Raw genomic sequence first — 26,115 nt, forward strand, 5'->3', positions numbered from 1 at the left:
CTCCCAGAAAAGCAGCGTGAGGCAGCAAACACATTTTGTAAAAGAAATTCCAGGAAGGCTGCCCCTGGTAGAAACAACGCCTGAGGCTAAAAGCAATCCAAGGCCAGCTGTAAATGACCCAAGAGGTCTGGATGGGCACCCAGGCAGGCGGAGAGACCCGCCCCACCCGGCACCCCCCAGGCCAGCCTGGAGAAGGCTTCATCCTCCCGTGCCAGGCCTCACAGTTTCCCCCTGGGGCCCTGTTCCATTTCCGGAACACCTGATAGCCTTTTCTGTTTGCTGAGTTGGGTAGTGTCAAATGCACCACGTTTTTAGGCTTCCGAGAAGCGTTCTCCATGCGGAAAGGACACCTGCCAGCCTCACTGTGGCCCCACGGTTCAGCCACAGGACATCTGCTGGGTGCCCCATCCTGCAAGTGAGGTGGCCTCGGGCCTCCTGACTTTCCCGGTCTCTTTCCGAGGACCTCCTGTCTCGACCACTTCCTTCTCCCGTTCCTAACTTTCCATTCCCGGTGATCCCTAAACCAGCCCTGTCTGGCCCCCACATCCTCCACGTCACCTCCTCCGGTGCTCACTCTGCCCACTTCCAGGCTCTCCTCACACACCCCCCTCCCAGCTGCCTCCAGTCGCCCTCCTAGGGAAGATCGGGTCCGTCATTCTGGATGAAAACCCTTCAAGAGCCGATTCTTCTCCTTCTCTCAGGGAGTCTTTGCTGCATTTCTGGGGCACTGTAGAAACCTCTTTATCTTGACTCACTGCCGTGAGTTGGTCCTAGTGATTTCTAACTCCACGTCCTGGCCCCTCACCTGGGGTCGAGCCTGGAGGCACTCATCCATGTTTCTGAACTGCAGGAACGAATGCAGAAGGACACAGTAGAGGGGATCGTGACATTTTTCACATTTTCTCACACAGAAAAATAATATTTGCTGAAAATATTAATCTTTTAATTTTACAAAAAGATTAAAATATTAATCTTTTTATAAAATAATAGTTTTATGTTTATCTTTTATATGATTATAAGAAACATTTTTAAAATGAATTATGGGAGATAGTAAACTTGTGCAAAACTTCCAAATAAAACAGTTCCCATTCTGGAATGAAGACGTGATTGCTTCGATGAACATTCCAGGTTTTAGGCTTGAAACCGCTGCACACAAGCTCAGGACAGAGGGGACAAGCGGGGTGCCACCATCGAGACACTTTCTTTGTGCAAGTAGATAGCTTTAAAGCCGTTTTGTACAATCACACAAATTTTACAACAGTTGAAATTATATTTAAATAATCTAACAAGTCTTCCTTTTCTTTCCCTGACCTGTAATGTTAAAATTTCTTGTGAGAACTGAATGAGTTTCCAGTCCAGTTGAACTTTTCATATCCAGTGTTTCAAAATCATGACAAAGTGCGCCAGGATGGTGGAGGTGTGCCCTTGGGCTGCTGCTGACACAGCTGATGGCCAGGCTCCAGAGAGATGAGCCCAGGGTCCCAGACTTGGGGCTGCCAGCTGAGCGCATCTGCCTGGGTGGGCCTCTGCTTCACCTGGAAACTTCCAGGCTTGCTTTGAATTTGTTTTGATTTTATTTCCGTAAAAGAGGAACAGACCGAATAGGCACCTTCCCTCTTAGCCACCAGATGTTTACCGGGTGCTTGTGGGGGCCGGCCTTGTGCCGGGCACTGAGGCCTCAGCGTCAACAAGGTGCCTTCGCCTTTGAAGAGTTCACAGAGCAGAAGGCCTGTGGCTAGAACAGGCCGGTCCACTCAAAGGCACACTGGTGTGAACGTGAGGAAGGGGCTATATTCGCTTCCTGGGGCTGCCATGACAAAGTACCTCAATCTGGGCGGCTTAAAACAACGGGAATTTATGGTTGCACACTTCCGGAGGCCAGAAGTCTGAGATCAAGGTGCTGGCAGGGCCACATACCTCTGGAGGCTCCAGGTAAGAATCTGTTCATGCCTTTATCTTAGCTTCTGGTGTTGCTGGCAATCCTTGGTGTTTTGTTTTGTTTTGCTGAGGAAGATTTGCCCTGAGCTAACATCTGCTGCCAATCTTCCTCTTTTTGTATGTGAGCCGCTACCACAGCATGGCCACTGACAGAAGAGTGGTATAAGCTGTGTCTGGGAACCCAGCCTGGGCCGCCGAAGTGGAGCGTGCTGAACTTAACCACTAGGCCACTGGGGTTGGCCCTTTAGATGCATCATTCTTATCTGCCTCTGTCATCACATGGCACCTTCCTGCATGCCTGCATTCACATCATCTTCTCTGTGTGTCTGTGTCTCCCCTCCTACGAGGACACTGGTCATGTTGGATTTAGGGTGCACCCTACTCCAGTAGGACTTCAACTTAACTCATGACATCTGCAACGACCCTAATTTCCAAATAAGGTACCTTCCATTCTGAGGTTCCGGGAAGGACATGAATTTTGGAAGGGGAACACTATTTAATATAGTACAGGGCTATGACATAAGTTCTGGCAGGTCACAGGGAACTTAATGAGGTAATGCCCCTCCCCCGCAAAGCTAGCAACATCAGGGAGTTGTTAGCACCCGAGGCCTGAAGAGGCCAGGGGAGTGAGCAGGTAGCAGGATTCGGGGAGCTGAGCTGCAGGAGGGAGGTGCTGGACAGGAGGAGGAGGAGGAGGGCTTTGGTAGATGAGCAGCTGCTGTCAAATTACGGCCCAGGAGGGAAGCAGGGGAGTCAACAGCCTGACCTCTCCTCCTGCCCTCCTACTGACCCAGTCCAAGAGGGAGCCCCATGGACCCTAGTGGATTCACTGTGAAAGCTCGTCTCCCTCAAAGGCTCTCCTCCTGGCTGGGAACGGCCCAGGCAAGAGCCTTGAACAACATTTACAGAGTCTTCCTCAGGGGGTGTCTCTGTCAGTCCCACTGGGTCAGGGGACATGGGAGGGGAAGTCAGAGAGCGAGACCTCATCTCCAAAGAAGAGGGCCAAACTGAACAGAAAGATCGCACCGTACACACAGTCTTCAGAACCATGGCGGGGCCTCCAGGAGAGGAGGCTGAGTGACAGCAGCTGCCTCTGAGCTGTGAGGTGTGGAGCAGAAGGGACAAAGCCTGGCTTTTCAGTACTAGTGGACTTTAAAACCACAGGCATGTATTTTCAAGTAAAATAAAAATAAAGATCAACGTAACAAAGATAGGAGGCTGCGCTTCGCCTAGGTAGTGACTCATCAGCGGTGGGATTTGTGACCCCTGAGTTTGGGACACATTCTGGGGAGAGGAGCTTTGCAAGTGTCCTGCAATACTACGGAGTCACCTGTCCATTAAGGGTGGCCCTCGGCAAACTACCTGTGCGAGCCAGGTGGGCGATCTCCCTGCCTCCAGCCCCCGCGGCGCGTTTCCTCGCAGAGATCTTTCTTCCGTGCGTGGTAAGGGGGTGGTTGCTGAGGAGATGCCCAGCGCGGACGGGAGTAACTGGATCCTAACCCAGCAGGGCTGGGGGAGGCTGCACTGAATGCAGGGCTTACACTGCTGGCTGCCAGGAGGCGGATCCTGGCAGCCCAGCTCCCCTCTGGGGCTCCCTTGTTGGCTGAGCTTTTCTGCGGCAAAGTCCCCTGATTTTAAGACTACAGGTAGTATCAGGTCAGGGACCTGGACACAGGAAGCTGACCCATCAACTAGGCAGTCACCCCTCAGCTGAGCTGGTGCGTCTAAGATAAGCATGGGATAAGCAAGTTGGGACATTTTTATAAGGTCTTCAAAAGCCTCAATACTCTTCGGCCCAGGTGTGGTTTGGTAAAACGTGTGGCTTCAATTGAGGGGCCGTGCTTTAAAGCTCCCCTGGGCCTGTATTTGATGATTTATGAGCGAAGGTACTTTTAGTTTAAACAGTATGCTAAGAGCCTGGTGGGCAAAGGCAACTACTCCCGCTCTCCTCCCCGAGCCTCAGCAGGCTTGCTTACTGGGGTGCCTATCTTTTCCCAGCCAGCACGGGCTCTGGGAAAGTCTGGCCTTGCACCAGGAGGCACTGTGCACCGTCAGCTGGATCCGCCCTACTCCCCAGGGGGTGACAATGCACGATGCCGGTGCCCCTCACCACCTGCTCCAAGGACCTCACATGCACTGTGGTCGGAGGAAGGCTGGCCCTCGGCTCCCCCTGCAGCTGTGTTTTCTAGTTCACTTATGGTTTAACTCCTATGGTTGGCACCACTCGTTTTTAATCCTCACAATTGAAATCCTTTCTAAAAATAGACTTGTGCAACTTAAGAATAAAGACAGTTTTTGGCTATGACATTTTTTCTTTACTGTTACTCACGATCACCTTTCTGAACACCAGTGGTGATCCCGCAGTGTTTAGTGGCCTAGCAGGAGGGGCTGGGGACCTGGAATGCGAAGACGCAGGTGCACGTCTTGCTTCCACCTTGATGCTGGGGACCCTGGGGGCATCACTGTACTCTCCCGCATGCCAGTTTTCCTCCTGCGCCTTCCTGGGGCTGATGTGAGGGGGAGGAGGCCGTGTGTGCAGGACAGGGGCCCCACGAGGGCAGAGACGTTAGCTGTTTTGTCCATCAGTGAATCCTTATCACCTGGAATCATGCCCGGCTCATCGGAGACATTCCGTGAAACTTTGGTGCTCAGTGACTCGGCACAAGTGTCCTTTAGGACAGTGAGTCAGCGCACAGGTGCTTGTGGCCAAGCAGATCACTGGCAAGCGCGGCAAATCTGTATGAATATGTGACGACTCCAGGACACACACCGGGAGCTGGGGTCACAGAGAACTACGAAGTCCCTTTCATCAGCTTATTTTGTTGATTTGGATTTTCTTCTAAAAATGGCGTTTGATCCCCGCCCCTCATCTTTAATATAAATCCTGGTAAGTTTGGGTTATGGGGCATAAAGTTAACAGAAGTTTTAAACCAAATATGCCTACAAAGTTCCCACAGACTATTTCATGGCTATCCTGCTGCGGGCAAAGGCAGGAGCATCCGTGAGAGTACACGGCAGCGCCGCTTGAACTGAAGAGCGTCAAAGCGGAGCTCACCACCAGCGGCTGTGTCCTCCCACTGCCGCAGCCACTGCTGTGCCGACGCTGGCCCGCCTATGAGTCACGTTGGGAACGTTCCTTAACCTCTTTGTGCCTAGGTTTCTTCTCCTCTAATGGAGGGTCACTGAGCATTTTGATCTGTCAGACTGTCCCTGTCGCAAAGATGAACGGGACACGTGTGATTTGCAGGGAGCTCCCCATCTACCAGGTACAAAATACAGAGAGCCTCAAGCCACATAACCTAAAAAGCCCTCCAAACGCTTAACATGCTACAAATTTCCCAGTTTTAACTTAAACAATTTTAAAACTCTTTTAGAAAAAAAATGCATTTTTTGGATATTGGAATTTAATGAATCAAACAACATTCTGAACATACTGAGGGAACTAGTCAAAGGAACGCACGGGAGACATGAAATTCTCTTTGCCTAACCGAGCTTGCTTAGTAGATGCGTATTTGTACCTTTCCACCCTTGTTCAATGGGGACACATTTAGAGTCCCCGCGCTATGTCCCTGGTCCCAGCACCGCAGATAAACAGAACTAAGCTGATGCATTCAAGCACCGCCCGGAGGTGGCTGCCAGGGGCCTGGCGGGGCCCAAAGTGGATCCCAGCGCGGTTCTCTTCAGTGTCGGATCTCAAGGCTCAGACGGCACGATGCCAGTCCTAGGAAACCTAAAACTACCAGCCCGGTGTAACACCTTCCTGGCTCTCCTTTGGGAGGTGGCGGGCAGTTGATTCATTCAGCTCTCTTGACCACTGTATTTAGTCCGCAAGTGCTTACGGCTTGTCCTAACAGCTAGAGCATTAAAAACCAGGCCTGGGGAGGGGAGAAAGACATATAAATAGGCACGTACGCTGGCGGAGCCATAAGAGGGGAGGCCAGCAGCCAGAGCCGAGGAAGGCTTTCGCTGGCCCAGTGGAGGGATGAATGAGGTACCCAGAAAGACACCTGAATCAGCATTTTCTTAGTAACACAATGGAGTACAACTTCCCTAAGTAACCCCTACCTCCTTCAAACTCGCACTCAACATTTCCAGTCTCTCTTTTATCAAACCTTGAATGAGTCAAGACAGTTTTGGTATATCCTTAAGGTGAAACACTAGCCAGTCTTTCCAAACACTTTTGAAGAAGTTTTGATATGTTCACCATATAATGGTACGTGATAACAGCAAGTGATAAGTGAAATGACTCCAATTAAGTACAAACATATGCGCATTTAAAAAGCTGGATGGGTTCACACCAAAATGCCGGTAGTGGCTGCCCTGGGAGGTGAGGTCACTGGTCATCTTTACTTTCTCCTTCATACTACACTGTATTTTCCCAATCTGCCAGGCATTTAGTAATTTTTAATAATCTGAGCCTCCACTACGTCTCAGGCTCTGTGCTAGACTGTGGAGTCAAGGCCCTGGGGGCCCTCAGGGAGGCTGACCTTAGGGAAACACCAGGCACAGCTGTGCAGGGACTGCAACAGAGGTGTAGCCAGAGGGAGGGCCAGGAGGGGCTTGACGCAGTGAGGAAGGGAGCCCTGAGGAGCGCACCCCAAGGAAAGTAGGAAAGAATTGTTCAGCACGTAGAGAACATGGGAATCGCATTTCAGAAAGAGAGAACAGCATCTGCAGATAGGAGGGTGTCCTATAGAAAAATGATCTAAACAATTAACAATAGTCAGCATAGATGACAAATAAGCCTCTGGGGAAAAGTGCTTATTCTCAGAAATAATCAAGGAAACACAAAGTCAAGTCAAGTCACTGTGAGATGCTGTTTTGCCCATCAAATTAGCAAAGAAGAAAACTGACTTACAGCAGGCGAGGGAGCAGCAGGAATCACTCACTCTGGTGGGGAGGGCGGGGCCAGGCCGCATTCTAGAAGGCAATGTGGTAAGTAGTAAGCAGTCAGTTGTAACGCTCCTCCCCACCGGCCTGGGGACTCCTAATTCTACAGAAGTGAACTCCATAGAGCTGGATTTGAGATGTGGACAGAGATCCACGCACTCAGGTGATCACAGCGATTCTATCCATTTTCTCACTCATGTCTTTATTTTTGGGATGGGTTCACAGGTGTTCAATGCATCACTTTGCTACATCACTGACATATGTGGACACACAGACTTCTGTATGCATCACATATTATGTCATCAGTGATTTAAAGCCTGGGTTAAATGTACATGTTACATTTCTGCAGCTCTGGCATTTCCAGAGCATTTCATCTTCATGGTCTCATTGGATCCTCATGACCTTCCTGCAAGTTGGGCAGGGTAAGCGTTATTCTGGGAAAAGAGGGGCATGTCACTCAGCTTGCAGCCTCCTCCCCTGCCCCTTCCTCAGAGAACCTGATCCATCCTTAGGCCCTGGAAGGTCATCTGTGATATGAAAATTAGAACCAACGTCATACATCCACCAGCAGGGAAGAGTGACATCCACTTTAGAATGAGGGACTAACACGTAGCCCTAAGGTATCAGAGTTTTGGGTTTTTTTGTTTTTTTGTTTTTTTTTTTTGCTGAGGAAGATTAGCCTTGAGCTAATAGCTGTTGCCAATCTTCTTTTTTTGCTTGAGAAAGATTCGCCCTGAGCCAAGATTGTTGCCAATCTTCCTCTATTTTGTATGTGGGTTGCTCCCACAGCATGGCTGCCAACGAGTGGTGTAGGTCTGTGCCTGGGAACCAAACCCAGGCCTCCAAAGCAGAGTGCACTGAACTTAACCACCAGGCCACAGGGCCAGCCCCTTGGTAATTTTTTTAACAGCATGGATTAATGTTGAATTTGCCCCAAATGGGTAATTTTTTTCTCACTTCTGCATAGCCCCCTAGTATATGACCCAGGGAGCCAGCACACACCCAGCTGTAGCTATATAACTGATGTACTGAGAGGGCCTCTGGAAAGTGGAATCTGATTTAAGAAGAACTAAAAATCAAGATCGTAAACCAGAAGAAAAAAATTGATAAACTTGACTTTTTCTTCTTTTCCGAGTGTTGAATAAAGCACAGCTCTGTTGCAAAACGATATCTAACACTCAGTTTGATAAGCATGCACTGATTGAACACTTACTGTGTGCCAGGCTCTGCGCTGTGTAGGCGGGGAGGGGAGCACGGATGAGCCACAGTCTATCCTTGAGCTGCTACCCAACGTGCCGTGCGAGTCTGCCCAATTTCCTGACCTCTCGTCTCCACCCTGGCTGACTCCACTAACCTGTCTGTCCCACGAGTCCTGAGGCATTACTGAATAACCCCACTTCCTGGGTGGAAAAGAATTCGCATTCCTCTTTGACGACAGCATTCTCAGTATCCTTCCATTCAACCACATACATACCTCAGGTAGGTGTGTGTGTGTATCTGGTTATTTCCTCCTTGTTGGTTGCCATTTTCCTAAGAGTCATGACCTCAAACAATTAAAATACTACTTACACTTAAGAATCTACATGTCTATATATTTCTAGAAACCTCCCCATCTTCTAGTCTCTTCCCACCCTCATGTACTTTAGTGCTAAGGAATATAAGCATTAAACATGATCTGCTCATCACAGACTAACTTCTGATTGCCACAATTACCTGGACAAACCCTGATGGGCAGTTGGATCCTCTTCAGGAAGAAACAACGATGGAAAAGGATTAAGGTAAACTGGAATCGAATCTTCCCCAAAGACCTACTGATAGAAAAAAAGTGCTCAGCTTACTGTATGAGTAACAACAGCGTGACTATTCACAATTCTGGCCACCATTTACCCAGGGCTTTACTGTGTGCTGGGCGCTGTGCTAAGCTCCTGAAAAACATCTGCTTTAGACCTCACAACCGCTCTGAGAGGGCAGTTAACTGTGACCTCCATTTTACAGATGGCTAAATCGACTTCAGAAAGAAGTAAACAGGGCTAGGAGTGCAGCTCTGGGTCTGACTCCTACCCACTAAACGCCATAAAAACTCTACTTCTAAAAAAGAAGTTGCAATTCCTGTATTTCTTCTATCTATCTACACACACCTACATCCACACGTGCGTGTTTATATGTGTGCAGATACACGATGGTTCAATTTGCAAGAATACAAGTGTTGTAATAAACAGCCTCACATTTCCAAAGTTAGGAGGGGCAGGAATTCATTTTGTTGGAAGTCCCTGCTTTTATCTGAGCAGCTGCTACAAACTTAAAAAACAGGAACCCTGCTTGCGTTTTCCCGATGCCCATCAGGTCTTAAGGTCTTTTCCCTGCCTTGTCCTGGATAGTTCAGAAGGGACAGGCGGGCACTCAGACGGTCGCCATGGCAACTGCCAGGCTGACCCAGCCCCCAGCCCAGCGGTGGGTAGACAAGGGGCGCAGGCGGACCTGCAGGAGGGATTCGGAGACACCTCCATGCCCCTGGGCACCGTATCTCGGAGAAGAAGGCGCCCTCACCGCCCCTCTGCGCACGCGAACCGCGCCCAGCCAGGGACCCGGAGTTGTGCAGTCATTCCTTTTTTGGGGGGCTAGGGGAAGAGGTAGTGGAGAGAGGTGAGTTTTTCTCATTTATATTTAAGAAAGGCAAGAAGAGAATTTCTCACTGGGGAGATGGAGCTCGGAGGAACGGTGGGCCCTCACTCTCTCCAACCACCGAGGCCCTGCAGCCTCGGCCCTCCCTGCTCTGCGAAACACTGCGTCTGCGCGAGGTCCCTGCTGGGGGATGATGGGAAATCGCTCCCGGGGGGTGATGGGAAGCTCCTCCTGGTGGGTGACGGGAAGACCTCTGTGGTGGATGATGGATAGTGTGTCCTGGAGGATGATGGGAAACCCCTCCCGGTGGATGATGGGAAGGGCTGGCTGGGGGGGTCATAGGGCGACCCCGGCCCCATGGATTATGGGAAGTCCCTGCTGGTGGATTCTGGGAAGTGTCTTCCTGACAAGACTAAGGGGTAGAAGAGGATTTCCTCCCTTTTTCTGGTGAAGAGGAGCTAAGCCAGCGTTTTGAGGGCCTTCGGAGTTTGAAAATGCTGCTTCTGTAATCACCAAGCACTTCCGGGTCACCTAGGGGGTAGGGGCCAGGGAGTCTGGGGCTGCCAGTATCAGCTTGGCCCGATGAAGTCTTCCTGGGACTCCCCAGGTCTCTCACAGGGCGAGAGTGGATGAGGCACTCTGTCTTGTAAATTTTAGGGTACAATAGTGCAACAGCTAGGCACCCAGCTGCTAATGATGTGATCTGGGACAGGGTTTGCTGAAGCCGCTTTTTTGGTCTTTTCAGTCTAAGGCTCTTCGGGCCAGTGGTTCTCTGCTTGGTAGATGGTTTAAGGTCAGTCTCAGAAGACCACAGTTATTCCTTTAAATTAGAGATATGGGAGGTAGTGGAGTATATTGATCAACAACAATAGCTCTTGAGTCGGATGGCTTGGTTTGAATTCCGCTGGCTGTAGGATCTGGACCAATGGCTTCACCTCTCTGGGGCTGCCTTTCCTGAGCTGTACCATGGGAAAATGATGGCTGGGATTTAATAAGATTATTCATGTAAAACCCTTAAAATACTGCCAACGCAGAGTCAGGATTTAGCAAACCTTCGTTACCATCATTGTTAGAGCAGATGTGGAGGTTGAGTTTCCGTCGTTTATATTTATATGCAAAGAGCTAATGTTCGCTTGCATATGCTTGTTTGCCATCCCAGACTTCTAACATTTAAACTGTTTTTGACATTTTATTATAGAAAGACACGCTCAGTTGTAGTAAATCTGGCAACTGCTAAGTATAAAAAATAATGATCATCTATTATTCCAATTCCCTTACTTTCCCCACAACAAAAACTGTTAAATTTTGGTGTTTATAATCTTTTCATCTTTGCATCTAGAAACAATACAATTGTAGTGTTTTGTGTGTTAATTTGCTTGCAAATTGTTCCTTTTTCCAGTAAGTGATGTGTTTGGGCCTGTGATGAGATTTGGTTAAGGCTGGTTAAGATTGCAACCTGCTATTATGTCATTATTTCTGAGAGAGAGGTCTACAGGGTATGTATGCTCCTGAAGATCTGTGGATTATTCACCTCAAGGCTGCCGGCAAGATCAAACTCTGTGTTTATCAGTCCTCCCTCCCCCTGCCCCTCCAGCAACAACAAACAACACCCCTTGGTGTGGGTGTGAGGGGCACTTTCTATTAATGATATGTGATATTTCTGTAATATCTTCATTGTTAACATTATGAAGCTATCATAATAAATAACAATACACTAATAAAGTAGCATCCTTGATCCCCATGGCCGCCCTTCAAGACTGAAAGGGTTTCTTCTCCCTAGTTAAGAGAATAGGAACCTGAGGCTCAGAGGGCAGGGGAGTTGCCTGAGGTCACCAAGCTAATAAGCCATGGGAACCCCGAATTAGAACTTGGGCATTCTGACTTTGGATGAGTAACGTTTCCACTGAACAATGATGACTTTAAGACCTGTTTTGCCTCCATTTAGATCAAGTTTTGTGGATACTTAGATATTAGATTTGAAGAAATAAAATGATTGATATTATTTCTGTTGAAGGTATTAAATCTCAAAAGAAACTAAGAGCACCGTACCATATTTAGATTTAAGATGAAACACAGTTATTTCTATAATTTGCAAAAACACACTAGAAATTGGTTATACAAATGTACAATGGCCAAACCATATATGAAAATAGAACTCTGACCCACAGCCTGCAGCAACCAGCCCAGGAAGCCAACCCATTATGCAGAGTAGCCATCCCAGGAAGCCAGCCGGCTGTAAGTCAGACTTGTAGGAAGTTGGTGTGCTATCTCTACCAACTGATTCAGGAACAAACAATAACCCCTGTAACAGTTGACCCCAAAGGGCCAGGACTTGATTAAAAACAGAGTTTTCCTAATTTTTGTCCCTACTTCCAACTTAGGGCCAACCAGAGAAAGCTGAATTTGCTCTTACCCAATCACATAGGATGCCGGGCTTCTCGTTAGCCCACCTACAACACTCCCAGGCCAATAGCCCCCAATCAGGAGTGAGAAAGCTTTATTGTGGGGGAAAGGTATGCCCTGATTGGAGGCTGTTGGCCAGAGCTTACTGGGGCAGTAGGAAGGCCTGAATCTGGGGTGATGACAGAGGAAATGGGAAGGAGATCAGGAGGGGCCCGGGGCAGGCGAAGTGTCAGGTGACTGGAGGGAAGCCAGGAGGAGGGGCCCATTAGCGAGCGGGAATGAGTGCGGATGTTCATGTGTGTGTGTGCGCACATGTGACTGGGTGGGAGTGTGTGAGGGAGCAGATCTCCGTATGGGACCCCAGAGGGGGCTGGACTCACGTTTGGGGTTGAGGAGGGATGTCAAACCCTGACGGGCATCGGTGTGGACACGCATCTGCTAAGAGGTCAGAGCTGACTGTTTGAGTCAGGAGGAGATGTTTACAAACGCGAGAAAAGATCTCAGCGGACACGTCTCGGTGTCTGCCAAAACCGAAGGGTCGGAAGAGCCCCAGAAGGGTGAGGAGGAGCAGACAGGGCTTCCGGAAAAACCCGAAAAGCTGAGGGGCGGGGTCGGAAGGGGTAGTGCCCAGCACCGGGCAGGGTTGAAACTCTAAGAGCTGGCCCGACACGCCTCCTGCGCCCCTCCTCTTTAGGGCCCTGTTCCAAAGGTGGCTTCTCGTTGCAGCATCACCCGGCAGCCAACTAAAGGGATTCCAGGGACCAGCCACGTGGCGTCCAGGTTAGAGAGCTGGTGGGTACTTCTTCGCCCCAGGCCCCGTCCCCTCCCTCTTCTCAGGCGGCGATTGGTCGAGACGCCCCTTCCCGTTGCTATGACAATATCTTCTGGCTGCCATTGGCTCCACTCCGCGCCCTCTGCCCCGCCCCTTCCCGCTCCAGGCCACACCCACTCTCTTTTCCCCAGCGGCGATTGGCCGATCCGTCCCGTTGCCATAACAGCATCCCGTGGCTGCCAGACTCCTCTCCGCCCCTTCCCTCCCCTCCCAGCCGGCGCCGGGAGGGAGGCGGGCCTGGCCTCGTCTCCATGGTGACGGCGGACGCGGCAGTACTGGTGGCTGGTACCTACCGACTGGAGAGGGGCCTGCGGCGGCGGGGACCGAGACTGGGGCAAGGCCATGTCAGACCTGGGCTCGGAGGAGTTGGAGGAGGAGGGAGAGAATGATATTGGGGTGAGAGCTTCGGGTGAGGGAGGGACTTCTGCGGTGCGCGGTGGCGAGCGGACCCCCGCAGCCGGGTTCCGAGAGTGGGGAGGCCTGGAGGCCAGCCACAGTGCCCTCCGGCAGACCGGCCAGGGATTAGGATCAAGCCGGCCACGGCGGGCGCTGCCTCCTGGAAGTTGGTGCTGAAAAGTGAAACCTTGTGACGTCAGCTTGCCACATCCCTTCTCTCTCTCCTCCCACTCCATCCCGCCTCCCATTAAAGGCAAAGATTTCTAAGTCAAGGCTTTGGAAGCGCCCTCTTCCCTGCTGTTACCCTCCATCCAGTCAGTTTTCTTGGATGGCCGGGTAGGAAAGCTCCTTCCTGGCAGCCTTCAAGAAATGCTGAGGAGGTCTCAGGCTCAGCGAAATCTTTCTGAAGATATTAGCATATAGACCCACAACCCATATGTGCTTTCTTCACCCTTGTCGGAACTGATGTAGGTCGTAAGAGATGCACATCCAGTGATGTGAGCTGGGCTCTGTGTGGGCATATTTGTACTGCCCAGAGATTAGCCTCTCTAAGCCAGAGGGTAACCATTTTCTGGCTGACAGGTTGGGAGCCTCAACTGCTGTGTGTGTGCAGGGTACAGAGTTGAGATGGTTTCAGAATTAACTGAAAAATTAGTACCTGTGCTGTGATAGATGCTGTCAGTGCCTGCTCAGAACTTTTTGCTAACTCTGCACACCCAGCTCCCAGCTTCTGCCTGATTTGCTGTTCAAGACTAGCACCTCCACACACTGGAGCCACCTGGCTGGTAGGGAGAGCCAGAAGTACGTGGGATCCATGTGCCCCTCGACAGCCAGAAGCTAGTGCTAAAAAGCAGGACAAATTGGAGCGGTTTATGCTCCAGGGTCCCCTGTGGATGAGGCTGAGTCTGGGATATCACCTGACATCAGCCATACTTGGCAGCCTCTTCTTTCATATCTGTTTCTCCACACCCTTTACTGGTTTCTCTGGGGAGCACTTTTTGTTTTTTTAAAAAATCACTTGCTCAGAATCTGCTTCTGAGGGAACCCAAACTGCCAAACCCACTCAGTAAGCTTTCTAGTTTATCTCCTCCAATGGCCCTACTGATTTGCAACTTTTCAGTGCCCATAATTTTCAGCTTCAAATCACGGTTGAGATCACTTTAAAGGACTGCCCTCCTGCTCAGCCACCCCAGCGGCTCAGGGTTGGGCGTACTGGAAGGCTCTTTGGGGCAGGAGGAGGGGCCTCTGGTACATTTTGATTTAGACTAACCCTGAAACAAATCTGTAAGGTCACAGACTTTTACCTTATATCCTGGTCAAGAATTTCTGAACCAAGCAGTGCTAGGAAATGACAAGAACTGCACAAATGTTTGTTTCTGAAGTCCTCAACTTTCCGTGTCTGAACCTGTCTTGTAATAATTCTCTACGGATCCAACTCCATCCATCGTTGCTCTGTGCCTTGGCCGTTATTTATGATGTGCACTCTACACTCAGGTACGAGGCGCTTGAGGAATGCTTATTTTATGAAGGATAGGGAAAAATAGGTAAATTTCAAGCTTGTGTTACATCTTTTATTGATTTACTTTGAAGATAGATACACAATTATTTCCACATGGGCTATGAGGTTTGAACCTTCAGTCTTTTAATAAGGAGTGTAAAACTAAGATAAACTAAGTTGAGTTAGGAGATTCTTGTGACAGTGGAGCCCCATTTACTCCCCAGCTTCCTCCTGCCCTCTCCCTCCCATCCTTTCCCTTCCCGGAAGGCCGAAGCTGTCTTCAGGCCTCAGGCTCCCCAGGCCTCGTTTGAAGGAAGAGCTACTTTTCTTAAGCATTTGCATTTAAGTCCTGGATTACTGGAGGGAGCAAATGGGGAGATATTTTTGTGCCTCAGGACCTGTTCCGCCTGCATACGCTGTTTCAAACATGTTCTGCTAAAGAACACAATTTGGAGTACTTTATGTTTTTCACAAATTGGCTGATTTTGTTTATAGCGTAAAGGGTTATCGTAATAAATTGCAAGCTCAGATGTTGGAGGGGAAGAGGGTGGCTCCCGCTGTGGACAGGTACTAGCCTCAAGGCCTTGATCCACGCTCCTGTCTTCCAGGCTGGTTACCTATCTGTAGACGGGGCCAAGAATTGGGAGAATTCAATGGAATACTGTTTACACAGTGCTTAACACGTGGTTAGCGCTTACTAAGTTGGAGCTCTAATAATTCTGATTTCTTTCACCCAGGAATATGAAGGGAGTCGGAATGAGGCAGGTGAGCGGCATGGCCATGGGAAAGCGAGACTGCCCAACGGGGACACGTATGAAGGGAACTATGAGCACGGTAAAAGGCACGGCCAGGTCAGAGCCTCTGACTTGAAGGAGTGGTTTTCCCTATTTAATACTCTATTAGCAAGTACAAGATTCAGGAATGATACAGATTATATAATCGATGTGTTTCAGGGGATCTACAAATTTAAAAATGGTGCTCGCTACATCGGAGAATATGCCAAAAATAAAAAGCATGGTCATGGCACATTTATATATCCAGATGGATCAAGATATGAAGGTAAAATGTTCTCACGAAGCGGAGTTGTGTGGCAGAGGGCTTTTGGGATTGAACTTGTCTGTGTATACTGAGATATACGAGAAAGCGTAAAGTTCTCCAGGTTAGTCAGTCATTCAACAAACAAAAATTGTGTTCCTATGTTCACAGGGTTGGCCCAGAAACCAGAAAGCCTTGTAATCAGTGAATTGATCCAGGGTGGGAAACATGACTGTTCCCGTGACCAGCACTTTCTCTCCTGTGAGCCCGTGTACTGCGGAGCTAACACTAGGGAGGCAGCTGGCGAGCACAGACCTCGCGCAGTTGGTTGGCCCCATGACTTTCGATGCTTGTTAGCTTCATCTCCTTGGACTTATTTCTGTTTCTGACAACCCCCCTTCTGATGAGCACACTGTTTCTTTAGACCTGATGGTTCCTTCTCTGAGGGCTTCTGGTCTCGGAGGCATTCTGTCTCATTAGGCTGGTGTTCCTATCTCTGCCATGTTCCTTACAGGCCAATCTTATGTCTCGGGAAGATCCTTGTTCCCTTATTTCCAAGAACCACACTGCTGCCCCACACACCATTGTCACCTGGTGTGACTACAGTGTTAGTCTAATCTTGATGAGGTGTGAAGGTGTGTCTGAACCTGGGAAGAGAGGCAAGGAGGGAGTGGGTTGTGAGCCTTCAGACCCTGTGCAAAATTCTATGTTCTAGGGAGTCACCTACTTTGATTAGATTGCCAAAAAGATCTGTGATCCCAACCCTGGGACTGTGGTGACAATAGGTGTGACCTTGTTCGGGCACCTCCCTGCTCCTTGCCTCAGCTTTCCCATCTGCAGTGTGAGGATTAAATGAATGAATACACATGAAACACACAGAACCACGCCTGACCAATGGTAAGCACTCAGTAAGTGTCAGCTGGGCGACGATGCAGTTTGTGATCCCATTGCTTCTTAGTAAGGAGGATGCATCCTCAGAGTGCAAGCTGGAACTCCCTGTCTTGTTGCCACATAAAACCAGAACCAAGGGCTATTCTAGAAGGCTTCTGTGGGATCTGAGACCAAGGTGAAGAGTGTTAATGCTTTCCTGTTAGAGATGGAATTTCTTTTTTGTAAGATTGGTCCTGAGCTAACACCTGTTGCCAATCTTCTTTTTTTCTTCTTCTTCTTCTTTTCCCCAAAGTCCCCCTAGTATGTAGCTACATATTCTAATTGTAGGCCCTTCTGGCTGTGCTCTGTGGGATGCTGCCTCAGCATGGCTTGATGAGCAGTGCTAGGTCTGAGCCCAGGAGCTGAACCGGCGAAACCCTGGGCGGTGGAAGTGGAGTGCGTGAACTTAACCACTCGGCCACGGGGCCGGCCCTGAGAGAGATGGAATTTCTGTTGTTTATTTCATCGATCTTAGAAGGCTTGCTCCAGAAAAAACACCATCTGCTTTTTAAATCAACCTTAAATAATTTAATTTAGGGCTTGATTTAATTCCTCCCAAATCCTTATGAAAGTAATCTCATTGTTGTCATTTTTTATTTCAGTGAAGGTGTTAATACAAGTCGAACAACACACATATATATTTATATAAAAAGATGCTCAGAATAAGGAATTGAAGGAATGTTTAATACAAAGGTTAGCTAACGTCTAAAACTTCTCTGGAAATGTTGGAAATTTTTGTTCCTCCGTGTGGTTTCGCATCTTAAAGGGCGCAGGTGCGGTCACTCCTCAGAGGTCTCTCCTCTGAGGTCAGAAGCGGCAATATCAATTTTAGCTCAGTAAGTGTACAATCTTCCAGCCATCAAGTCCGAGTTCACACGTGGCTGAGTTCCTCGCAGCTGTGCATTGGCCGACTGCCATTGTGAGGGGCACTGAGTGGTTTCAGGCAGGGCGGTGTGCTCAGCCTCGGCCTGAAGTCTCCCAGACGCTGAGCCAGGCCAGTCAGGGAGCCCAGGACCAGGCCGAGGCCGCAGTGCTTGGACAGGCGAGGAGCTGGGAGGCGTTCCTGGCTCGGTGGCTACTTGGCCAACGGCAGGGAAACAAGGGTGCTTAGGGGAGTGAAGGAGGAGGTCGGAGGGGTGAGTGGGTGCCAGATTTTGGAGAGGACCCACCTCTGTAGAGCTCAAAGTTTGGGGGTGGAGGGCCAAGGAGTACTCTGAGGCTGGAGAGGAAGGAAGCGTCCCCATCCAATGCTGGTCCTGTTGCCCGCCAAATAGAACTAGGAAAAACAAAGATGTTTAATAACAAAATTGTGGAGAAATAAAATGATTTGACGACTTGAAGCTAACTTTCCTAGAAGCTCTCAGGGGGCAGGAGCTGGAAGAAGAATGAGCTCTGGGCTATTAGGGTGCTTGTGGAGAAGAGAGCATGTCGTTGGAATAGACAAACCTGGATCTTTGTATCAGTCCTGCTGTGTGACCTTGGGCAACGTGCATGGTCTCTCTGGTTTTTGGGTCCTGCATCTGAAAAAATGTGTTTCACTTATTACGCATCCCAAACGAAGTGCAAAGAGTCTAGCTGATATCTGGCACAGAGCGGCTCCTCGCAAATGCTAGCTCCCCTCTCTTCGGTGTCTTGCTGACTCAGCAGGTTGGGGGCCCGCATAGGGAGCCAGTGACTAAAGTGCATTTTAGATGTGGGGAGAGAAGCTTTTTGTGAAGGCTTTTTATTTCAAATGGTCTTTAATCCCCAGATCGCCAGACCTGGAAGCCATGGGGATGAGGGCAGGGGTGGATGCCTACAAAGAGGTTTATAACGGATACAGTGCTCTCCCTGAGGGAAACCCAACCCCAAACCACCAACCAACCAGCCAACTCGAAGGGTTTCTCCTGAAAAGAAATGTGGTTGAAAAAAACTTGAGTTGACAAGATCAAGAATGATGAGAAAGTATAGGATTAGGGGTAGAAAGACTTAAAAACTTAAGTGGAAATTTAAAGCAACAGCAATCAAGTTTCTCAATGGCATTCATCTCAAAAAAGAAAACCTGACTCATGCCTGTGGAAGACCTGCTCCAGGAGGCGTCTGTTTGCTTAGCTGCCCTCCTCGGTTCTGCACGGTCTACTGTGGTCGGACGATAATCTGGTGGGCAGGGTCTCTTAACAAGTTGTTTGTTAAGTAAACTTGGACTTTTAAAAAAGTTTGCTCACTCATCTTCGCTGGCTTGAAATTTAGAGTCTTTTGCAATTTAATTTTTCTCTTACATTTTTTAAAGTTTTCTGCAAAATACCCAATATGTTTTTCTTGTCACACCACCCTGGAGACAAGAGAAGAGGATGCAATATTTCCGTCATGGTCTTCTGCTGGGAAGAAACCAAAGGGTGCAAGGGTTTCAGCAGAGGTCTCTTTCGCCCCCAGCTGGGCAGGAGTCAGCTCACGATAGCTCACAAAAGCCAGCTGGGCACTTCTTTTTCCCAACTCCACGCATAGCTTGAAATTGGCCACGGTGGAAACGTTGATACCACAGAAACTGGCAAATGCTACAGGTCAGGGCTGCTGCTTCTTTGCTGTTGTTTTAACTGATACGTTACCAGGACACCACTGCCCCTTGAGATTCAGGCAAGTTGGGCTGGCCCGGTGGCGCAGCGGTTAAGTTTGCACGTTCTGCTTCTCTGCGGCCCGGGGTTCGCCAGTTCGGATCCCAGCTGCGGACATGGCACCGCTTGGCAAAAGCCATGCTGTGGTAGGCATCCCACGTATAAAGTGGAGGAAGATGGGTGTGGATGTTAGCTCAAGGCCAGGCTTCCTCAGCAAAAAGAGGAGGATTGGCAGTAGCTCAGGGCCAATCTTCCTCAAGGAAAAAAAAAAAAGATTCAGGCAAGTCCTCCAAGACTTCTGCATACTCTGCATGTCCTCATGGCTACTTTAGGTTCAAGCCCCTGCTTTGAAGGAATTATCTCAGTTTGGGGATTCTCTGTCTCTCTTGCTCATGTCATCCCTGTCACACATCACACCATGGAAGCCAGTCCTCTTTCTTTCTTTCTTTCTTTTGAGGAAGAATAGCCCTGAGCTAACATCCACTGCCAATCCTCCTCTTTTTGCTGAGGAAGCCTGGCCCTGAGCTAACATCCGTGCCCATCTTCCTTCACTTTACACGTGGGGCGCCTGCCACAGCATGGCTTCACAAGTGGTGCATAGGTCTGCACCCGGGATCCAGGCCGGTGAACCCTGGCCCGCCGAAACAGAACGTGTGAACTTAACCGCTGCGCCACCAGGCCAACCCCACAGTCCTCTTTCTTAGTTGCTACCAACTGCTACCTCTTTCTTTTTGTGCATCTTCAGTACACCTGCCCTTTTCTAAACGGCTATCCACTCTCTGAAAGCATACAGTGCGGCTCTTTCTGTTGCCTTACGCTGAGCTCTGCTGATGTGCGTGCGTCTGCCTCCCGCCCCGAGATGAGGGCAAGCTCCTCCAGGACGGCTCCGTTATCTGTACAGCTGCTTGTCTGTCTCTGCAAGTGCTCAGGACCTTGTAGGATTGAGGGAGGAAATATGTAGAAGTTCCCTTTTGTAGATAGACTTCGGGGTTTGTTCATGTAAACACATATTTCTGGGATAATGAGCCTATTCTTAGCATGCTGTGTATTCTTCATCTTCATGCTGCACTGGATCTGTTTTTTGTATAAACCAGAAGCTTATACAAGTTTGGGATCCCTCTTTAAAAAAAGAACATAATGTTGGTATAAAAGTGAATTTTTATTTGTAGTGAGAAATCAAAATAAATGAAAAATTTAAAAATACCACAAGCATCACAAAATCTGAGGAAATAACGTGAATTTTACAACTTCGTCTCTTACGCACCTCCCACATGCCTTTTCCCTATCTTCGTTAGCTAATAATGGAACATCTCTCTATTTGACAACAATTTTGTAACATCGTTTTCTATAGAGAAAACAGAGAATTCCATCTTTTCTCTTTGATCAACAAAGTGATCAAAATTCATTTTTTAAATTATTCATAGTCTAGGAAAGTGTCATTCAGCATAACTTGTTATTGGCAATGCCATGTTCATTTTTAGGGTAGTTGTCCACTTCAGAAACCTCTGCTAAGTGTCTTTCAAATGTGAGGTGTAAGATCTGAAGACATTCTGAGTTTCCTGGAGCAGGAATTAATCTTCAAGAATTGACGACATTCACCAGCTTGTTAGCTGTCATCCTTATGGCAGAGGTGTGTTGTGAACATGGTGGAATCTTTGCTGGTTTCAGTATTTCCTATCAAGTCCACAGGAAATCAGCAGGAAAATGCCCGGAGGTGAGATGGCAGGGACATTGACGTGAGGAGGCCGGGGGTTGGCAAAGGCGCAGCGTCCACTCACATGGACGTAGTGCACAGGTGTGTCGTATGTAGTCGCCCTGGAGACTAGGCTGGAAAGGTTGGAGCCAGGTGGCAAGGTGGGAAATGGAGGGAAATGCTGGCAAGTGGCTGGGATAGGCCATCCAGTCTTGACATTGTTGCTGGATCACTAAACACTTGCAAGGCAAACGGAGGGTGGTGGTGGGACCACCGGCACTGGGGCAGACACCCTGGTCTGAATCCTCTCCTGCGCCGCCCACCAACTGTGAAACCTGCTGTCGGCACATGCAGGCGACCGTGGCCACGTACATACACCTGCCGAGATCTGTCCCCAGAGAACCCTCGACTCAGCCAGCTCCCCAAATGCTCCGCCGCTCCACGCCCTCTGCCTGAGAGGCGCGGGAGGGAGGGAAGGCAGAGTTGAAAGAGGCAGTGGTGAAGGGCATCACCGCCTGCCTCTCACCCGGGTCTGCTTTCGTGTCGTCCTTCCAGGGGAGTGGGCAGATGACCAGAGGCACGGCCACGGCGTGTACTACTACGTCAATAACGACACCTACACTGGAGAGTGGTTCGCTCATCAAAGGTGCGGGTTCTCTCTTCATTCCTACAGCTGGATTCCTGTAACAAGAACATGACAACATCTTATTGAGAAACAGCCTCAGAGCAAAGCCCATTAACCAACCCTGCCAGGCCGTTCAAACCCTCCACGGCTTTACGGCGAGCAGCTGGATGATGCGTTCCTGGGCAGGTGCAGTCTCGAGGGGGGAGAACACGTGGGTCCTTCACCCAGGAGCCCCAGGGTGTGGAGGGCACAGAAGAACCTCCTGGATGCCGGAGCCACAGCTCCCAGGAGTGCTGCCTCTTCCCCGCGTGAACCAACTGATAGACAGGAAGGTCATCCACTAGGCAGTGCCCGTCCCAGGCTGCGCGCACGGAGCAGGAGCATCCTTTGATCGGGCACAGATATAGAAGCCAAACGGCTTGTGAGCCTGTGTCACCCTAGGCTGCTCTCAATTTAAATATCTGTCTTATAAGCCTGGAAGCTTTTCACCACGTGGAAGATGGATTGTGTTCCTTGTCTTATCCAGGCACGGGCAAGGCACCTATTTCTACGCGGAGACGGGCAGTAAGTATGTCGGCACCTGGGTAAACGGACAGCAGGAGGGTGCGGCTGAGCTCATTCACCTGAACCACAGGTACCAGGGCAAGTTCTTGAACAAAAATGTAAGTCAAAGGGAAGCAACATTTGCCAATGAAATACCCTCCTCCCCCAGCCTATGTAACCGTGTGAGCCAAAAAACTAAGTAAAAACTTAGGGAAACTCTCCCACCACCTCCTCACTGCCCCCGGACCCCTGAATATGGGAAATGAGGCAGCTGTGCCTCTCTGAGCCTCTCTGATAGCCACAGAGGGCATAGTGAGGAGGGGGGCTTGGCCTGTTTCTCTGCATCTCAGTAAAATCTCCCCTCTTCCAGCACTGATGTGCCACATATTATAACACGCGGGGGAGGGGGTGCATCTTGACCTCTTGTATGTTCTCCCTCTCATGGTAAATCTGATATGAAATGTTTGTTTGCCTGGAATGACTGAATATTTCCTGCAGTTGAGCATGTGGGCGTTTGGGGTTTCTTTCTGCTGGAGCTGCAAGGCTGGAGCCCCTGGGGTGGGGAACGGCGGGTGGTGGTGGGTGCATGGAGACCCACGAGCTGCTTCCTGGTGCTGCAGCCAGCCCACCAGCTCCAGGTTGTGGTGGGGTTGGAGGGCTGCGCAGAGCCCCAGGTCTTGGGTCTGCAGGTTTCCAGTTCTCGGGTCTGCAGGTTTCCAGTTCTCGGTGCCGGCGATAAGTCATTTCTGTTTGGAGGACTCTGTGGCTTGGCTTGCCCTTTTTGTCCGAGCTCTAGAGGGATGCAGACAAACCCTGGACAATTCTGACCTGACCACCCTGACGTTTGTTTTAGCTTTGATCAGGGGTTGAGCAGAAACTTCCCCCGAAGAAGGAGTTTGCTGAGCAAATTAAAGGCGTTAGAAGTTGCCACAGGGAACATTGAACTGATTTAATGAAATCGTCTCAGACTCTCTTAAAGCTCGGTTTTCATTTACATATAATTCACACCCTAATTACAGAGTCTACTTTTAGTCTTCATTAAAACAGCACATTCTCCTCAAATCTATACATCGTGTATTCAATTCCCATGGGGTATTTTTTGATCTCGGGAGGTGGGCGGAGGGAAAGAGAATTTGACGAAAGTTACCTGGGAAGAATCAGTGAATGCAGAGAGCTAGACTAGTCTGAAAGAGAAGAGCGAAAGTGGATGCTTCACTCTGCTGGCTAGTGAGAACCTTAAACTTACAAGTAATCGTGAGTACATTCTACCTGCGAACACTCAGACACGAGTCCTCTCGCCTACCTCACGCTCCAGCCCTCCCCTCCCCTTGCTTCTTCTCCCTGCAGGAGTGTCCTTCCATGCCACTGTCTGTGCATCACATGCGCTTATACATACAACAACACACACTTGTACAACTTACATAGAATTATAGGGTGAGGGTTTTAGTGTCATAAATGGGATCACGTGACATCAGAATACACAAATATACACAAAGGAACATTATCTTTTTTCACACTTGAGAGTATTTATATAGGTTAGATACTGGAATTGCTGAATCCACAAGTATTGATATATATAGATATATATATCTATATATATGTAAATTTTTTTTGTAAGGAAGATTTGCCCTGAACTAACATCTGTTGCCAATCCTCCCCCACCTTTTTTTTTGTGTGTGAGGAAGATTAGCCCTGAGCTAATGTCTGTGCCAATCTTCCTCTACTTTGTATGTGGGTTGCTGCCACAACATGGCTGATGAGTGGTGTAGGTCTGCAACCGGGATCCGAACCTGTGAACTCGGGCCACCAAAGTGAAGCGTGAGGAACTTTAACCACTCAGCCACAGGGCTGGCCCCAGTATTGCTATTTTAAATCATGATGGATACTGCCAATTGTCCTACAAAACTGTGCCTGTTCATACTGTCACCCACAGAATATGAGAGTCTCTATCCCATTTTCTCATCCAACACTGGATATTATCAGTTTTCAATATTTTTTGCAAATCTGATGGGCAAAAAATGTTCTCTCATTGTTTTCATGAGCATCTCCCTGATTCGTAGTGAGGTTCAGCATCTTTGCACACTCTTGTTATTGGTTTGACTTTCTTCCTCAGAGAATTGCTGTTCCCATCCTTGCTGACAAGTTATTGGAACATGCTGTAAAGCTTCGATCGTTACAGCAGTGTGATAGCGGGATGGAGATATACGGGTCAGCGAAGCAGGTTAGAAAGTCAGAGGCAGATCCCAGGTGCAAAATAATTTAGCACTTGAAGGGGGGGGTCCTCTCAAATCAGCGGAGAATGATGGGGAGAGGCCAAGAAACGGGGCTGGGCCAGCATGGTAACCATTTGGGAGGAAAATAAAATCAGAATTTGTCCTCCAACGTGTAGAGGAAGAGACTTTCTAGAAGAAATGGAGATTTAAAGGTAAACTAGAAAATCACAGATAGAAAGGTGAATGTTTACCAACTTTGCAACAAGGAAAGAGAACCTTTTAAACCGACACATAAAGTGGAAAAACAATAGATTTAGTGTGATAAAAATAGTCCCTTAAAGTTTAGAAAATGCTATAAAGAAAATTTAAGTGATAAATGACCAACCAATGGGGTTAGGATATTTGCAGCATTTAATATATAAAACACCTGTGTCAATCAGCATGATTTAAATGGTCAAAATCTTGACAAAAATTCAACCTTACTATCAACTTTAGCGAGGCGACTTAAAATGATGAGGTGGTTTTTACGTATTTGTAAAAGTCTAAAAATAGAACAAAATGTTTTAATGCCCAGAAAACACAAGGTTTTAAGGATAAGGGGGCTTTTCAGTGCTGTTGTGGTAGTGAAAATTATTAGAGCTTTCTTCCGGTCAAAAAAAAAATATATATGTAAATACTTTTATCCAGAAATTCTACTTCCGAAAACTTACCCTAAGGAAAATATCAAGAGTGTACATAAAGATGTAACTCAGAATATGTTTCCTATAGTAGTCTTTGTCAAAGAAAAATGTCTGAACACCAAATGTCAACAACATTTGACAAATGGGTAGAACAGATTATAATTCATAGATGAAATGAAACACCAGGTTGACAGCTGGTGCTGTGGCAGAATATTTGTGAACGTGGGAAGTTGTTCACAGCATACTTCTAAATAAAAGCAGAGTACGAGTCAGTATGTACAATTATAATCAGATTTTTATAAAGAAAAATCTATGTGCTAGAAACAAGGTTACAGAGTCAAAATATTAGTTCCACCTCTGGTTAGTTTGACTGTGGCTATCAACTGAATGAAAGTTTTGTAATAAATACATTGCTTTTATAAGGAGATAAAGTGTAGTTGAAGTTTCTAAAAACAAACGGAACAGGACCTCTACTTTGCAATTCCATCAGCCATTAGTTCATAAAAGCATTCTTTAATCTACGTGGGACTTTGCCCAATTACACGGTTTGGGCAGGTTCTATGGAGGTGACGTTACAAAGCATTTTGCACTTTCTGTGGGGTGTTGACACTTAAGAGTGTAGCACCTCTTGCTTTCTATTCCCTTTGCAGCCCGCTGGCCCTGGAAAGTATGTGTTTGATGTTGGCTGTGAGCAGCATGGGGAATATCGCTTAACAGATATGGTAAGTGGCAGAGTCTGTATCGTTTCCCACACTCGTAGGTGATGTGGTTCCTATAGATCCGACAAGGCTAGAAGTCACACCAATGCATGGGGACTTTCACTTTTTCATTTTCCTTCATTTGCATGTGTTGGTCTAGAAATAAAAGCCAGAACTAAACGATCCCATTTCACAGTTATTGCTGAAATCCAGACCTAGTTTTTGTCCAGAGGAACCAGCTCACTCTGAGTTGGAGAGCTCCGGACAGTGTTAGGTCCCAGAACCGACCCCTGCAATCTGTAACCACCGTGTCACCAAATTCATCCAATAACTCAGTGTTTCAGATGTGTGACTCGCACCGCTTATAATTTTCTCTTTTTGTTCCTTGCCAATACTTAACGTTAATATGATGCTAAATTAATATTCCCTGGTTGATATGGAAATTAGCCAGCTAGGTTTGTCATTATTAGGCATCCAAATATATGTGTGTGTGTGTGTGTGTGTGTGTGTCTGTGTGTGTGTGTATGT

The 26,115-nt window shown here is 48.3% G+C and overlaps 2 protein-coding genes across 2 annotated transcripts in view; one reads left to right on the top strand and one right to left on the bottom strand.

The window, feature by feature from the left end:
* Positions 1-12,395, bottom strand: part of SLC37A1 (solute carrier family 37 member 1) — a 78,774-nt gene extending 66,379 nt beyond the window's left edge. Inside the window, exons 1-3 of the mRNA XM_046651589.1 lie at positions 12,234-12,395; positions 8,542-8,636; positions 6,797-6,858 (exon numbers count right to left, since the gene is read on the bottom strand). The gene's annotated coding sequence lies outside the window, so the exon portion shown is untranslated. The remainder of the gene's footprint in view (positions 1-6,796; positions 6,859-8,541; positions 8,637-12,233) is intronic.
* A 573-nt stretch (positions 12,396-12,968) lies between these two features.
* Positions 12,969-26,115, top strand: part of RSPH1 (radial spoke head component 1) — a 21,807-nt gene continuing 8,660 nt past the window's right edge. The window contains exons 1-6 of the mRNA XM_046651740.1: positions 12,969-13,081; positions 15,317-15,430; positions 15,533-15,638; positions 21,384-21,474; positions 21,980-22,115; positions 25,540-25,645. Coding sequence (XP_046507696.1) covers positions 13,028-13,081; positions 15,317-15,430; positions 15,533-15,638; positions 21,384-21,474; positions 21,980-22,115; positions 25,540-25,645 — 607 coding nt within the window. The 5' untranslated portion in view covers positions 12,969-13,027. The remainder of the gene's footprint in view (positions 13,082-15,316; positions 15,431-15,532; positions 15,639-21,383; positions 21,475-21,979; positions 22,116-25,539; positions 25,646-26,115) is intronic.

The sequence above is a fragment of the Equus quagga genome, unplaced genomic scaffold (genome assembly GCF_021613505.1).
Source record: "Equus quagga isolate Etosha38 unplaced genomic scaffold, UCLA_HA_Equagga_1.0 73442_RagTag, whole genome shotgun sequence".
Lineage (NCBI taxonomy): Eukaryota > Metazoa > Chordata > Mammalia > Perissodactyla > Equidae > Equus > Equus quagga.